This window comes from Lathyrus oleraceus, chromosome 7, assembly GCF_024323335.1.
Source record: "Lathyrus oleraceus cultivar Zhongwan6 chromosome 7, CAAS_Psat_ZW6_1.0, whole genome shotgun sequence".
Classification (NCBI taxonomy): domain Eukaryota; kingdom Viridiplantae; phylum Streptophyta; class Magnoliopsida; order Fabales; family Fabaceae; genus Lathyrus; species Lathyrus oleraceus.
Window position 1 is genome coordinate 526,789,790 of NC_066585.1, and position 14,501 is coordinate 526,804,290.

The 14,501-nt window shown below is 32.0% G+C and overlaps 1 protein-coding gene across 1 annotated transcript; it reads left to right on the forward strand.

The window, feature by feature from the left end:
- The first annotated feature begins 3,527 nt into the window (after window positions 1-3,527).
- On the forward strand, window positions 3,528-4,990 carry LOC127101014 (zinc finger protein 10). The gene has a single exon (XM_051038321.1). The coding sequence runs from the start codon at window positions 3,811-3,813 to the stop codon at window positions 4,741-4,743; it is 933 nt and encodes a 310-aa protein (XP_050894278.1). The 5' UTR covers window positions 3,528-3,810; the 3' UTR covers window positions 4,744-4,990.
- Window positions 4,991-14,501: the final 9,511 nt, after the last annotated feature.

The following is a 14,501-nucleotide window of genomic DNA, read 5'->3' on the forward strand; positions in this document are numbered from 1 at the left end:
CCAGCAAGTGTCATTGGCCCATGCGCCGCCTCTATTATCATTCCCTATTTCTGCCAATGCTGACAGGCATGAAGTTTTCCGGTATCCAGACCGAAGTGGCATTCAGGCCAGTTTTCCGGTATCCAGACCGAAGTGGCATTCAGGCCAATTTTCCGGTATCCAGACCGAAGTGGCATTCAGGCCAGTTTTCCGGTATCCAGACCGAAGTGGCATTCAGGCCAGTGTTCCGATATTCAGATCGAAGTGGCATTCAGGCCAGTGTTCCGATATTCAGATCGAAGTGGCATTCAGGCCAAGTCTTTCCGATGTTCAGATCGAAGAAGTTTCCGACGTTCAGGTCGATGCAACTTGTGGCATTCAGGTCAATTTTCCGATGTTCAGATCGAAGAAGTTTCCGACGTTCAGGTCGATGCAACTTGTGGCATTCAGGCCAATTTTCCGATATTCAGATCGAAGTGGCATTCAGGCCAAGTCTTCCCGATGTTCAGATCGAAGAAGTTTCCGACGTTCAGGTCGATGCGACTTGTGGCATTCAGACCAATTTTCCGATGTTCAGATCGAAATCCTTTCCAGTATTCAGACTGCTGAGCGGCATTCAGGCCATGGTTATTTCTGTGTTACCATTTATTTTGGTATCCAGTTTAACATTCTTTTTCGATATTCAGACTGACTTTCACCGTACCAGACGGATTCTTCTTTCAAGACCACCTCTTTGCCGATTCTGACAGACATTGTTATTTCACTTCACTTCAGTGCAAATTTTTGGGCTTTTATTGTATTCAATCCCTTGATACCTCGAAAGCACGAAAGCAGCTGCCATCTTCTTTCCGGGTCTCCAGTTGATTGAATAGGGGCAGCTGTAATACCCCAAAATTTACCCTTCATTTTTCTTGAAAAAAAAAATGAAAAAAAAAAAATTATTTAATTAATTAATAAATAAAATAAATAAATAAAATATAACAAATTATTTTGGACTTGGGTCTCCCTCATTTGAGCCCACTACCCACGAAAATCAGTCTATAAATACCGAAGTTTCAGTAGAGGAAAACACACTTGGAGTTACACTGGGAGATTCACTGGAGAAAGAAGGAAGAGAAGCAAAACCCTGAGGAAAAAGATAGTGAGAGAAAAGCCAACAGAGTTCAGAGCAACCTCCAAACCCTGAAGGGAACTCAACTTGTAAACCTCACGGGTGCAACTCAATTTCAATCAAGCTCTCCAATCAGGTTTGCCCTATATCCATCATCTTTATGCCTTTTATTTGAATGCTCTAAATGTATGAGGTATTATGGGTGAATTTGATACCCTTTTGTGAGCCTTTTGTGAATTTTGATGGAATTATTCATGTGGTTACATTTTGATTTAGGGGCAACTCTGGGTTACCCTATTTTGTTTATTCTAACCTGTCTTGTGTTTCCATGGCATTGTTTTCTCTTGATTTCATCCTGCTGCTCTAACCCTTTGTCGAGTTTTGTGAGGGCTCACATGGCTTTCGCAGAGACACTCGCGTGGTTTCCCACTTTATTTGTGGGATACCCCCTGGAGTTTTATTCTGATTATTCGTGTTGACTGATTTCCTTTGACGGTCCAGCTGGAGACATTTCAGGGTTTCTTGCCCCTTTAACTGCTATAGCTTCGGATCTTTATCCGTGTGGTAATTTTTTCCCTTTCTCATACTTTATCGCTTTCTTAGCTGGAAGACCTCGATAGGAGGCAATGTTTGAGCCCCTTGGTGACATTTTACTTTGAGATACATGTTTTGTGTTTTGTATTCATATCCCTGCAGGTAGCGCAGTTCCTTCGTCAAGGACTGCCTTTTTGCCCTCGAGCATCCCAAACCCTAAAACCCAAAGCAACACGTTTACTCCTTCTACTACAGGCGAGTAAGTCTCCAAAGGTCGAGCATCCGGTAGATTGCGTAGTGACGTCGTTCGTCCAAAACCCAATCCATAACCCCGTAGTTAGCCGAACTACGGCTTGCTCTGATTCTCATTCCAGATGAGATACGTAGGCATAAGACGCGATGTCTTAGCGAGCACACATCCCCAACCCACAGGTCAGCCGAGCTACGAAGACTCTGATTCTCATATTCAGATGAGATACGTATGCAGTGGATGCGACATCCACGCGAGTCATTTCTCTTAACCTTTTAGTAAATAGTACATTAGATAAACCCACACCCTTTAGACAAGAACTACAAAAGTGGATCCCGTAGAGTACTACGGATGCGTAGGGGTGTTAATACCTTCCCTTCGCATAACCGACTCCCGAACCCAAGATTTGGTTGCGAGACCCCGTCTTGTCCTTTCCTTTTTTCAGGTTTACTTCGAGCGTTTCCTTTCCCTCCTTTGGGATGAATAACGCACGGTGACGACTCTTCTGTCATTCTCTTTCGCCGGTTGTTTTTTTTCGCACACTGTATTTTTCAGGTTGCGACACCTAGCAAATTTGATCTAACTTTAGCATGTAGTTCTTGGGTCAGATGATCTTCATTGTCTTGACGGTTGATTTTTTTCTTTGCTTTTCTATCTTTTAATCTAAATTGATAAAAAATATAAAATAGGATCAATGTGTAATTATCAAAACAATTCTTATTTTAGTATAACTCGAGGGATTTTTTGTGTTACTTCGTATCTAAGTAAATTAATAAATATGTGATTTTGATAGTAATAATTAGATCAATTTCACATCATGCACCCACGTCTACAGCAAAGTTAGACAATATTAAAATAATTGATAATAAAACATCAACCAAGTAAAATTCTCCCAAAAATGAGATTTAACACTATAAAGCTTTTCAATATAAAAACAAAAAGATTTTAAACTGATTAATCGGCTTAAAAACTTAGTACTCCTTGTCACACATATCCAACAGATTATCAATTATAATTATATAAAAAATTGTATTCATTTATGGATTGATCGATACGACCTATGTATATACAAATTTAATATTTCCTACTAGTATAATTATTGTAAGTATTACCTTCTATTATTATTATTGCGAATATAAAAAGGACACATGAAAACCCTACTTGTTCTTTGTACAAAAAATAAAAAACCAAAGGACATAATTTTCTCAAAATAAAAAGGACAACACATTGTTAGATCTCAAAGTTCTGATGAGATTGCAGTCAGATTTTTTTCAAGTTAAGTCAGTCTTTGTACTATATCCACCCCCACCTCACATCTCATGCTATTATATGTAAGACATCAAAGGTCCCACCAAAGTTATAAAATACTTTCCTTTACTACAAATTCGGCAACGACCGCGATAAAACGGTATCAGATGTTGATATCAATACCATTATTTATTGATTATATATATAAAAAATAAATTATAGTTAATTCACACCGCGACAATTACAATCAGTGTCGTAACATTTATACGGATCGAAATCGCAAAAACTTCTACATGACAGTAATGCGATTGCGACCGTTATTTAAAACTTCGGGTCCCACATGACTAATTTTCAAATCCATGGCTGCTTTTGCTTATCTTCACCTCACTAAGAAAAATGCAGAAAAAAAGGGCAAGTTAGTGTGTGTCCCTCTTTGACTCTTTTTCAAAACCAAACACAAAAAACACCAAAAGTGTTTGGTTTAATCATACACCAAAATACAACCAAGTTAGAGTATTCTACACTTCATATCACACATATCTTCAACAAAAACAAAACAAAACCCCTCTCTTAATCAATACTTCATCTATTTATATGCCCTTGATAGTAATTCCACTTCATATAGCTTTTGATTAATTTCTTTGTCTCATATATATATATATATATAGCTTTTGTGATCTTTGTATCAATGGAACAGGATCAATGTTGGATTCAAACAAAGAGAAAATACTCAATGAGTTCTAATTCAAATATTGTTACTATTCCTTCTTCTTCTTCTTGTTATGGTGATTCATGGGAAGAACAAGCTTTCGCTGAAGACGCGGCTGCAGGTTCTCTTGGTGGATGTATATGGCCACCAAGATCATATTCTTGTAGCTTTTGTAGAAGAGAGTTTAGGTCAGCACAAGCATTAGGTGGACATATGAATGTTCATAGAAAAGATAGAGCAAGACTAAAGCAACAACCATCAAATGATCAAATTCTTTTTCATCATCATCATCATCATGAAGTTGAAATTGAAAATCATCATCATCTTCTTCATCATAAGCCACTTATTCAAAGTGATCATAACTATTTGGCTTATAATAGTAACCTCTTCCCTAATTCACCTCTTTGTGGTTTGGTTTATGAAAAAGCTAACCCTAATTCTCATCTCGATCTCTCCGCGTCTTCTAAGGATTTATTCAGAGACGAAACCCTAATTTCACCTTCTGAATCATGGTTGAACTTACCTCGAGACGATAGATTATGTTCGCCGAAGTTTCAACAAGAAGTTGATAATGATAATCTTGATGAAAAAGTCTCCAAGGGAATATTGGATTCTAGGGTAAGAGGTAAAGGTGAAAATGATGATGAAAGTGATGTATCTATGAGCTTGAATTTGGTTTTGTGTAGAGCTCATCCACTTGTGCAACTTGATGAGAGAAATAAGGAAGAAGGTGCGATGATCAATTGCAAGAAGAGGATGAAAATAGATTCTTCATCAAATCAATTATTCTCAAACTCAAAAAGCACTTTTGATAATCAACAAAATATCCAAGCAAAGATGTTTGAGTTTAGCCCTAATTCAATTGAAGAGCTAGATCTGGAGTTAAGGCTTGGTACAAGATCCAAGGTATAGTAGTACTTTATAGTAGCATATATAGAAAGAAAATTCTTCAATTTTCTTAATGAATATAGATTGTTCTTCTCTTATATGTTCATAGTTTGCTGTTTTTGTGTTTACATTTTCTTAATTTCTTTACTTTACACGAAGATGTTTTTCATCATGTTTGATTTGTTTTTTCCATCAAAGAGTTTCAGACTCAAATATCAAGTTGTTTGTCATGATAACATTTACAGCAACTATATAGACAGGCTTTTGTATACTTCTTTTTAGATAGTATGTCCAAAAGTTGAATTATTTCGATTAACCGAAAAATTCATCATCATCATGACATTGTAATTGATGTTTCTGTCGATATTTACTAAGATCATATACTAAAATTTTCAACGCGTTGATAATATTTTTTAACATATATATTAGTGGTTAATTTATTAAGATTGAAAAATGTCAGTAGTAGAGATCGAGATCGAAGCCTAAACCTCTAACATAATATACTTCTTAGACGTCTCAGTAAAAACAAAAGCTAATCCTTTCGAAAACAATACATCAATAATTTTTCGACTAATAAATTTTACTAATATAATAATAATAATAATACAACTATATTTGATTATATTTATTCTGTAATTGATTTTATTTTCTTGCATTTATTCGAAGTTAAATATGGTTAGCTCAAGTGTTGAATATTTTCAAATATTCAACATCAAGTTCGATTTCTATATGATTTATGTTCTTTATTTCCAATATCCATAGAGAAATATCATTAACTATTGTGTCATAACCAAAAAAAATTTCATAGAAGAGTTATTCTATTTCCATTATGAATGAAGAAATTGAAAGCTAGATTTCTAAATTTGGAACAAAACTAATCCTTTGTAGTGTAGCTCATTATTCTGCATGTGGACAACAGTACTTGTTCATGTTGACATCATCTTCTGATATATACATCAAAGCAACGTGGAAATTAATCACTGTTCAGAATCTCAAAGAGAGAGAGAGAGAGAATGTACCTTAGGGTAAAAGTTGTTATAAAGTATATTGAGAATTATTTGATTTCCATGTGGATCGCAAGCACGCATTCGCGCAGTCAGAATATCACTAACTGTTCGATTAAGATTAAACTCTTTTAAAAGAAAAATTAGGTTTTACTTTTTATTTTATCCTTATAAAATATCGATCTGGAATCGTCTGAATCATCTGATCTTGGTTGAACGAGCGAACCCGATTGTGTGAGTACTGTAAAAAAAAATATCTGCATGGAATAATGTGATGATTATGCTTGCTAGCTAGCTCATTTCCCTATCCAGCACTTTAGTTTACTGACATTCCATCAGACAGAAAACTAAACTAACTTATAAAAAAAATCACTTATTGAGCTTTTCACAGCCAGATAAAGTCAGATACATCCCAACATTGATTCTCTTTTCGTTTGTAATTATTCTCATACAAATCCATTTGCTTAACTTCACTCTTTCACCTTTTTTTCCGCTACCTTTTCTAATACATCAATCCAAAACTTTGCCACCTACTATGGAATCAAAACCCTTTTAAAAAAATTGAAAAGATAATATGCTTTTTGCAATATAATAATCACTATGAGAATATCAATTATTCCAACAAAAACTCACAGGCGCTGATTACGCAAATGCTTGTTTTTTCTTGTGTTTTATGTGAGAATTATGAAAACTTATAAATTAACTCATTGTTTTGGTTTGTTCTACTTGTATATATCTATACGCAAGGAATCAACTGTTGTATAGTTTAACATAATAGGTATAGGATATAACCAAAATAGGACAAATTACTAATCAAATTTTTATAGGAAGTGTTTACGTTTAGTCTTCGATGACGCATTGATTAGGATTACTTTAAACAATGTTTTAAAAATCGAACCAAACTGATATATTCAATTGATTGAACTATAAATTCATCGACTCATCACACGGTCTGACCTATCTGTTATTATTGTTGAAATGAAATTGTATTGAAATTGAATATGAATTAAATCTGATGAACCTCGGTATGTTCAACCGATTTTGTTTTTTGCATTTCTATATATTTGTTTTTCAACCATGACCTCTATGTATTCACCTTCTTGATCTTCGATTTTTTTAAAACACGTGTCTCAATCATGATTTTAAATCGCAGTTCACAACCACAACTCTAAATGCGGCTACAATATTTCTATAGTGGTGTAATTTAAAATCACAAGCACGGCTACATTATGAACCGCATCAGATGATTTCGAATCCAATATTTCAAGTCTTGTCACCAAAAATAATTTTTTAGACTCTCAAATCTTACTCTACTTCATATATATAAATTAAAATCAACTTTAAGAGTCTCTCAAATGTATATATCCAACACCTCTCAATTAGTATTCACGCTACAAGAGCCGTAATGCACGCCGCAACGACTACAACCGCAATCACAAACCGTAATATAAAATCATGATAATGAATCAAGGGTGGTTGAATGGACTTTTCAAATAGAATTGTCTATGATAGAACTAGACCTAGTTTTAAAAAAAAATCAACATTACTCACTTGATGAGAAGTAATGAATTATAAAGAATGTTGAAAAGTGACAACTCCAACTCCCCTATCAAGTCTAATATTCAACCTTATAGGCTGTCAAGTTCAATGCATAAATTGTTGCAAAACACAAGGAGAGCATTCTGGGTACTCTTAAGCTTTAATAGTAATTTGATGGAAACCACGTTTGACTTAAATGAAGTTTAGTGTACCTAGCATGGTCATTCAAACGTAGCTATCACATGCACACATATTGAATCTAAGACATACCCAACATTCAAATTCCCTTGTAGGATAAAATATATTAAGATATTATTATATTTAATGATGAAATGGGGGTAGGGGGTTAGGATATCCATTTTGTTTTATTTGAGATTTTGCTTATATTTTCTGGATTTTGCATGTGAATACAAATGAATGATGATTTTTTTTTGTAAGTATAGGAGTGAAATATTTATTAGTTTGGATGGAAACTAATCTCTATCAGGTTGCTAATTGGTAAAACTTTGATTTTATAACTTTAAATGTTTCTTTAAGATGAAAAAATGAAGAGAGAAGAAGTGAAAAATAAGAGTTATAAAATGAAAGATATGAATGTGTAAAGAATAAGGAGATTCTATATTTGTGTAAGAAAGGTTTTAAAGGCAGTTGGTGGAGTTTTGTCCTGTTTATGGATAATGAGATGGGTAGGTCTGATATAAGCAGAAAGGAATCAATGAAGTTTTGGGGTGCAGTGACAGAGTTGCACATGGGAAGAAACTGTCGTTACTCTGTTCACATATAGAAAAAATTAAGGACTAATAAGTATGCAATGTGATTGAATGATTAAGAAATAATATGAATGACTGTGTTAGAGGAGAATCAGAATTTTGAAACAGAAATTCGATCGAGTGCATTGGGGGTTGGTGTTGTCTAGGATTTTATTCTCAGTTAATTGATTTTATAATTGTTGTGACAACTAAGGTCTAAAGAGTGTGTAATTTGCATGGGGGCATGTTCCTTTCTTCACGAGTTTACTTACATACTTTCAATCTCTCTCTCATCTCCCAAACTAAGGGTGTATACGTCGGTCAATGTTTTACTCTATGTCTCACAAAAAAAATGTTTTATTTAAACAATTCTTAAAAATATATGTATTCATAGGTATCCATAGTAAAATCTGCCACAGACACACAGGTTCAATGATTTATTGAATATTCACGGGTATAATTAATGGATACTTAATTATCACATATACGAATTTGATGTTGATGATACAAATACTAGTTCGTACCAGTTAAAATTGGTCAAAATTACTTAAATACTATTTTATTATAAAATTATTATTAGTAGTAGTTTTATTATTTTATTTTATTATAATCATGTGGTAAAAGAAGAATAAAATGAAAATGATTTATTTTGTCATTATTATTGTTTTGTGTTAAATTTAAAATTATATAAAACAACAGGGTCGGTCCTATGCACGTGCAGCAGCATAGCATAGGGTCCCGAATATTAGAGACCTAAATTTTTGAATTTTTGAATTTTTTTCATAAATATTAATATAAATAAATAAAATATTATTAAAAAAACTCAATAATCGAAATAAATATTAGGATAAAAATCCAATACATACAAAAATCAAGATTGATTCAAATTCAAAATGATTATAATTAAATTTATTTTTAATTTATATATAAATATATTTTTTTAATTATTATAATTATGTTTTAAAAAAAATTGAACCCATTTTTGTAATTAAAACGGGACCTCCGATATAATTGGGTCGGTCCTGTAAAACAAGATGTCTCCCTCAGTGGGTAAAGTGCATGATTTTTAATCACTGTGACCGTAAATTTGATTCTCATAGACGGCGATATAATTTTAACTGATTTTTTTAGTGAGATAACACTTAGTTGTTGTTAAATTTAAAACTATTTTTATTTTTATTTCTAAAAAGAGGATAAAAAAGTTTAGTTAATTACGTTTTTTTCAAAAAATACTATATTTAAATAACAATATTCATAGATATCCTTAAATATCAACAAATATCTCAAAATTGTCATATAACTAACTATCTTGTAGATAGATATACAAACGGATATGGGCGGGTACGGATATCCTATTTATTAAACGGAAGGAGCAGTGGGAAATTAGTATATGTGCTCATAAGTATCCATTGTCATCTCTAATTGAGTATTGGTACCCTCGGTTAATTAAACAATATAATTTAATGTTACATCATTTTTTTTATAAATTAAAATTTTAAAATAATTTGTATTAAAAGTATCGGTAATTCATGGATATTAAATAATTTACTTTTAAAAACAAAATTAAGAAAATCGGCGTGGTTTTATTTTGAATTTGAATATATTATTCAGTAATAAATGATATTTGAAAAAGTAACTTAGTTATTTATAAATAAAAAAAATGATATTCTTACACCATATCATACACCTAAACTATATTTTAGTGTTTACGTGAATAGTGAAATATTATAAAGTTAAATATTTTTTTAAAAAAATATATTACAAATTATTTTTCTTATTTTTTTTATTTTTTATTTTAGATTAAAGAATAATTACATAAAATTATTTTTAATATCTAAAAATTTATTAACCAACTTCATAACTTCATTAACCAATTTTTTTCTTTTCATTAATCAACTTTATTTTCCTATTAAAAATTATTTTTAATATATGTGCGGTCATCACTTTATTAACCAACTTCTTACAATTCATTAATCAATTTTGTTTCACTACTTAAAAACATTGTTCACATACTGGTCAGGTACTGTTCATAAATATATATTTTTATTTAAATAAATATATTTTTCATCATATAAATATATATATGGTTTAAGTACTTGTGTATCATGATGGTATAGGAATATAGCATTGTTATTCTAAAATATGCAAGTTTTTATTATTTTCCTAGTAAAAGTTGGATTGTAAAGGCATCCTAAGATAAACATGATCTCAATTATGTTTATACTCCAAATTTTTCTTCTATCATTTACATATATTTAATTATCGTTAAAAATAGAGTTTAATCTAAGAGATTAATTGTTATGCACTGTCAGTGTAAAAAGTTTTACACCGTCAATACATCACAATCATCCGTTTGTATTACTTTTTAAATGTTTAAAATAAAAGTCAAACCTTTCAAATAAATCAGTGGTTGTGATTAACTGATAGTGTAAAAAATCTTTACACTGTCAGTGTATATCAATTAAATTCTTAATCTAATTCATTTCTACAAAACCGATCGATTTGTAAGATGAGAAGTGACATTCTATATAAACTCTTTGTGGACTCTATCATTAACCAACGTGGGACTTGAGTTTCTTCTAATAATTATAATAGATTTATGGCTTAAATACAGTTTTAGTCTTCCTACTTTAGATATTTTAACTTTTTAGTACCCTTTAAAAAAATCAAATATTTGATCCCTACTTTTCATTTTCATTTTTTGGCCCCCTTCTAAAAATGCATACTTAGCACCACCACTAATATCGGGCTATTCAATGTGTGGATTAATTTATATTTCTTTTTTGACACATAAGTTGTTTGAATTATTTATTTATTAGAAATATTTCAATTATATTTTATTCTATTATTTATTAATTCTCTTTTAAATATATAAATATTTTCATAATCTTTTCAATATTTTTTCATTAACATTGCTGAAAAAAGAAACGTTTGCTGAGACATGGACCCTAATTCTTGAAGAGTAGCGCTTCAATTCAGTTGTTCATCATCACCACTTGTTTGTTCGAGTGTTATTTCGGTATCGCATGTTCGTTCTGCTTCGTGAGTTCGTTCTTCTTCGCGAGTTCTTTCCGCTTGGTGAGTTAGCAAGTATCGTTTAAATAGCCAACCGAACTACAAGAAGGAAAGTGAACGAAGAAGTTAAATATTGTCAAAGGTATGTATTTCTCTTATCCCCTTTATAGAAACACACATTTATGTTTATGCATTTTTTTTAGTTTAGTAAGTGGTCCTTGTTGGTTAGGGTTTGTTGTCCCTATCATCTGAATACGAAATATTTTATGTAAAATTGCAATGTTGTGTAAGTTAAATAAAGTGAAAGTTAATAAATAAGGATATAATTGTGAAAAAATAATAATAAATATTATATTGATATTGTAAATGGACAATTATTTTAAGACAGAAAAATTACAAATGAGACACTTTTTATAAGACTGAGAGAGTAAATAAAGCTTATGAATTTGGTTGAGTACAGGGATGACAAAAATACATGTATCCATGGGTATTCACGGGTAAAATCTGCCATATGCACATGTTTATTAGATATTCACGGGTAAAATTAATGGCTATTTAATTATCCGTTAGTTCACGATTACATATGCAAATTTGATGGTACCCATACCTGTGGGTATCCGTATCCGTTAAAAATTGTCAAAATTACTTAAATATTATTTTATTATAAAATTATGATTAGTAGTAGTATTACTATTATTTTGTTAAATATAAACTATATATTATTATTATTATTATTATTATTATTATTATTGTTATTATTATTATTATTATTTTGTTTAATCTATAATTATGTGGTAAAAGAAGAATAAAATGAAAATGATTTATTTTGTCATTATTATTAGTTTGTGTTAAATTTAAAACTATATAAAACAAGTTGTCTTAGCTCAGCTGGTAGAGTGCGTATTTTTTAACCACGTGGTCGTAAATTCGATTCACATGGCGATATAATTTTAACTAGCCTCTTTTAGTGCAATAAGGTTTAGTTGTTGTTGTTAAATTTACAATTATTTTTATATATCTTTTTTAAAAAGGGGATAAATAAATTTTAGTTAATTATAATTTTTTTCAAAAACACTATTTAAATAATAATATTTATTGTGAAAGCGATGCCCAGATAACGGAGTATGATCGATTTTGTGATCAACAAAAAAACCACAAAGTATAGGAAAAAAGAGAAGAGAAGAGAAAGACAATTCAAAATTGTATAAAACTGGAATCTTGATTTAATTACACATTAGAGAACAATGTTTATAATTGAATCTCAACCACACCATTTTCTCTCTCTGATTAGAATTATCAGGGATTGATAGAGAAGTGATGACTAGTATGCTATTTATAAAAAAAAACTAAACCCTAACTTTCAACTAACATATTAAAAATTTGGCCCAACAGATTGGCCCTACTCAACGTGCTAACTTAAATAACAAGCTAACATATTTCAACAGTTACACTAGCTATTTGACTTCAACAAAGTTTTCTACAAACTAGCTTATAACTCATAAGCTACAAATCTCCACCTTGAAACAAACTCTGAACCACGAACCCAACTAGCTCTCATCATGCAATCCTATCAGCTGCATACAGTGGAAAAACTTGCAACTTGGAAATGTCTTGATGATCATATCAACAACATTGTCATCATTCAAAACCTTTAGCACTTGGACTTCTCCATGATCGATTATCTCTTTGATAAAATGCAGCCTTACATCGATGTGTTTGGTTTGCTCATGATAGGATGAATTCTTTGATAGTTGTATTGCACTTTGATTATAATATTTAACAATGATTGCTTAAGCTTGAAATTTTAGCTCCTTGGTAAAACCTTCCAGCCACAATGCTTCTTTCACAGCTTTAGTGAGGGTAATATATTCCGCTTCAGTGGTTGATAAGGAAACAACCATCTGAAGTGTCACTTTCCAACTGATTGTTGTGCTAAATATTGTGAACACATATCCAGAAATAGATTTTCTTGAATCCATACAACCTGTATAATTAGAGTCGACAAATCCTTCGATTTCGACTTTGTTATCATCACCACATGTTTTACCATAAATCAGGACTCTGCTCAGAGATCCATTTATGTACCTTATAATCCATTTTAATGCTTGACAATATGTTTCCAAGATTGTCCATGTACATTCTTACAAGGCTCACTTTGTATGCTATGTTTGACATCGTACAAACCATATCATATATCAAAGAACCTATTATACTAGCGTATGTAATGCTATTCATATAGGCTCTTTCGACTTCAGTACTTGGACATTAAGTCGTACTCAACTTGAATTGAGGATTAGTCGATGTTATAACAGGTTTTGAATTCGACATACCAAACTTGTCGAGAATCTTCTGTAGGTATGTCTCTTTAGAGAAGTATAATCTCGACTGATTTCTATCTCTTCGGATGTCAACCCCAAGAATCCTAGAGTAAGTTCCCAGATCCTTCATGTCAAACTCCTTATCGAGTTCAACCTACACCTTCATTACATCCTCTACAATGTTTCTTTCTATGAGGATTTCATCCATATAAAGCAACAAAATAACAAGTGAATTTCCAGGTCGAAATTTGAAATAACACGATGGCCGAACTGGCTCATAGTGAAACCTATGTGTGTCATGAACTTGTCAAATCTCTTATTCCATTGTCGAGGATATTGTTTCAGGGCATATAACAATTTATTCAAAATGCACACATAATCTTCATTTCCTCTTTCTACATACCCTTTAGGTTTCCTCATCATAATTGTTTCATCTAGATCACGATATAGGAAAATAGTATTCACATCCATATGTTCCAGCTCTAGGTCGAACTTCGCCATCATGGCTAACAACATTCTAATGGATCTATGCTTTACAACATGTGAGAACACACCATGAAGTCGACACCTTCTTTTTGAGTGAACCCCCTAGCAACCAGCCTTACCTTAAATCTCTTCGACATCACTCATTCAATTCCTACTTTAACCTTGAAAATCAACTTACAACTGACTAACCTAGCCCATACAGGTTTCTTGATCAGCTCCTAAGTGTTATTATTATGAAGAGATTTCATCTCATCATCCATGGATTTCATCCATTCAGTCTTGTTTAGACTCCTCATAATTTCCTTATAGTTTCTAGGTTCTTCATCTAGAACCTCACTTGCAGAGATTAAGGCATAAGCTATGAGATATGCATAACCAAGTCTCTGAGGTGACTTGGTGACTCTTCTAGACCTATATCTTACCAGTAGACAGTCATTATTAGTCTCCTCATCTTCATCAGCAACTTGTGCTTGTTCTTCGACTTCATATGGGTTATGAAATTTAACATCACTACGCTCCACCTCAACGTGAATCTCTTCATGTTCCAACTCCTCTACATAGATCTTCATACTATAACCAATGTCATTAGTTTTCTTGAAAGCCATCTCAGTTTCATTGAAAAATACTTCTCGACTTGTGACACACCTCTCGTGAACTGGCTTTAGGCTCCA

What these genes read in the sequence shown, in the direction of transcription:
- LOC127101014 (XM_051038321.1), top strand. Translation starts at nt 3,811, where the DNA reads ATGGAACAGGATCAATGTTGGATTCAAACAAAGAGAAAATACTCAATG.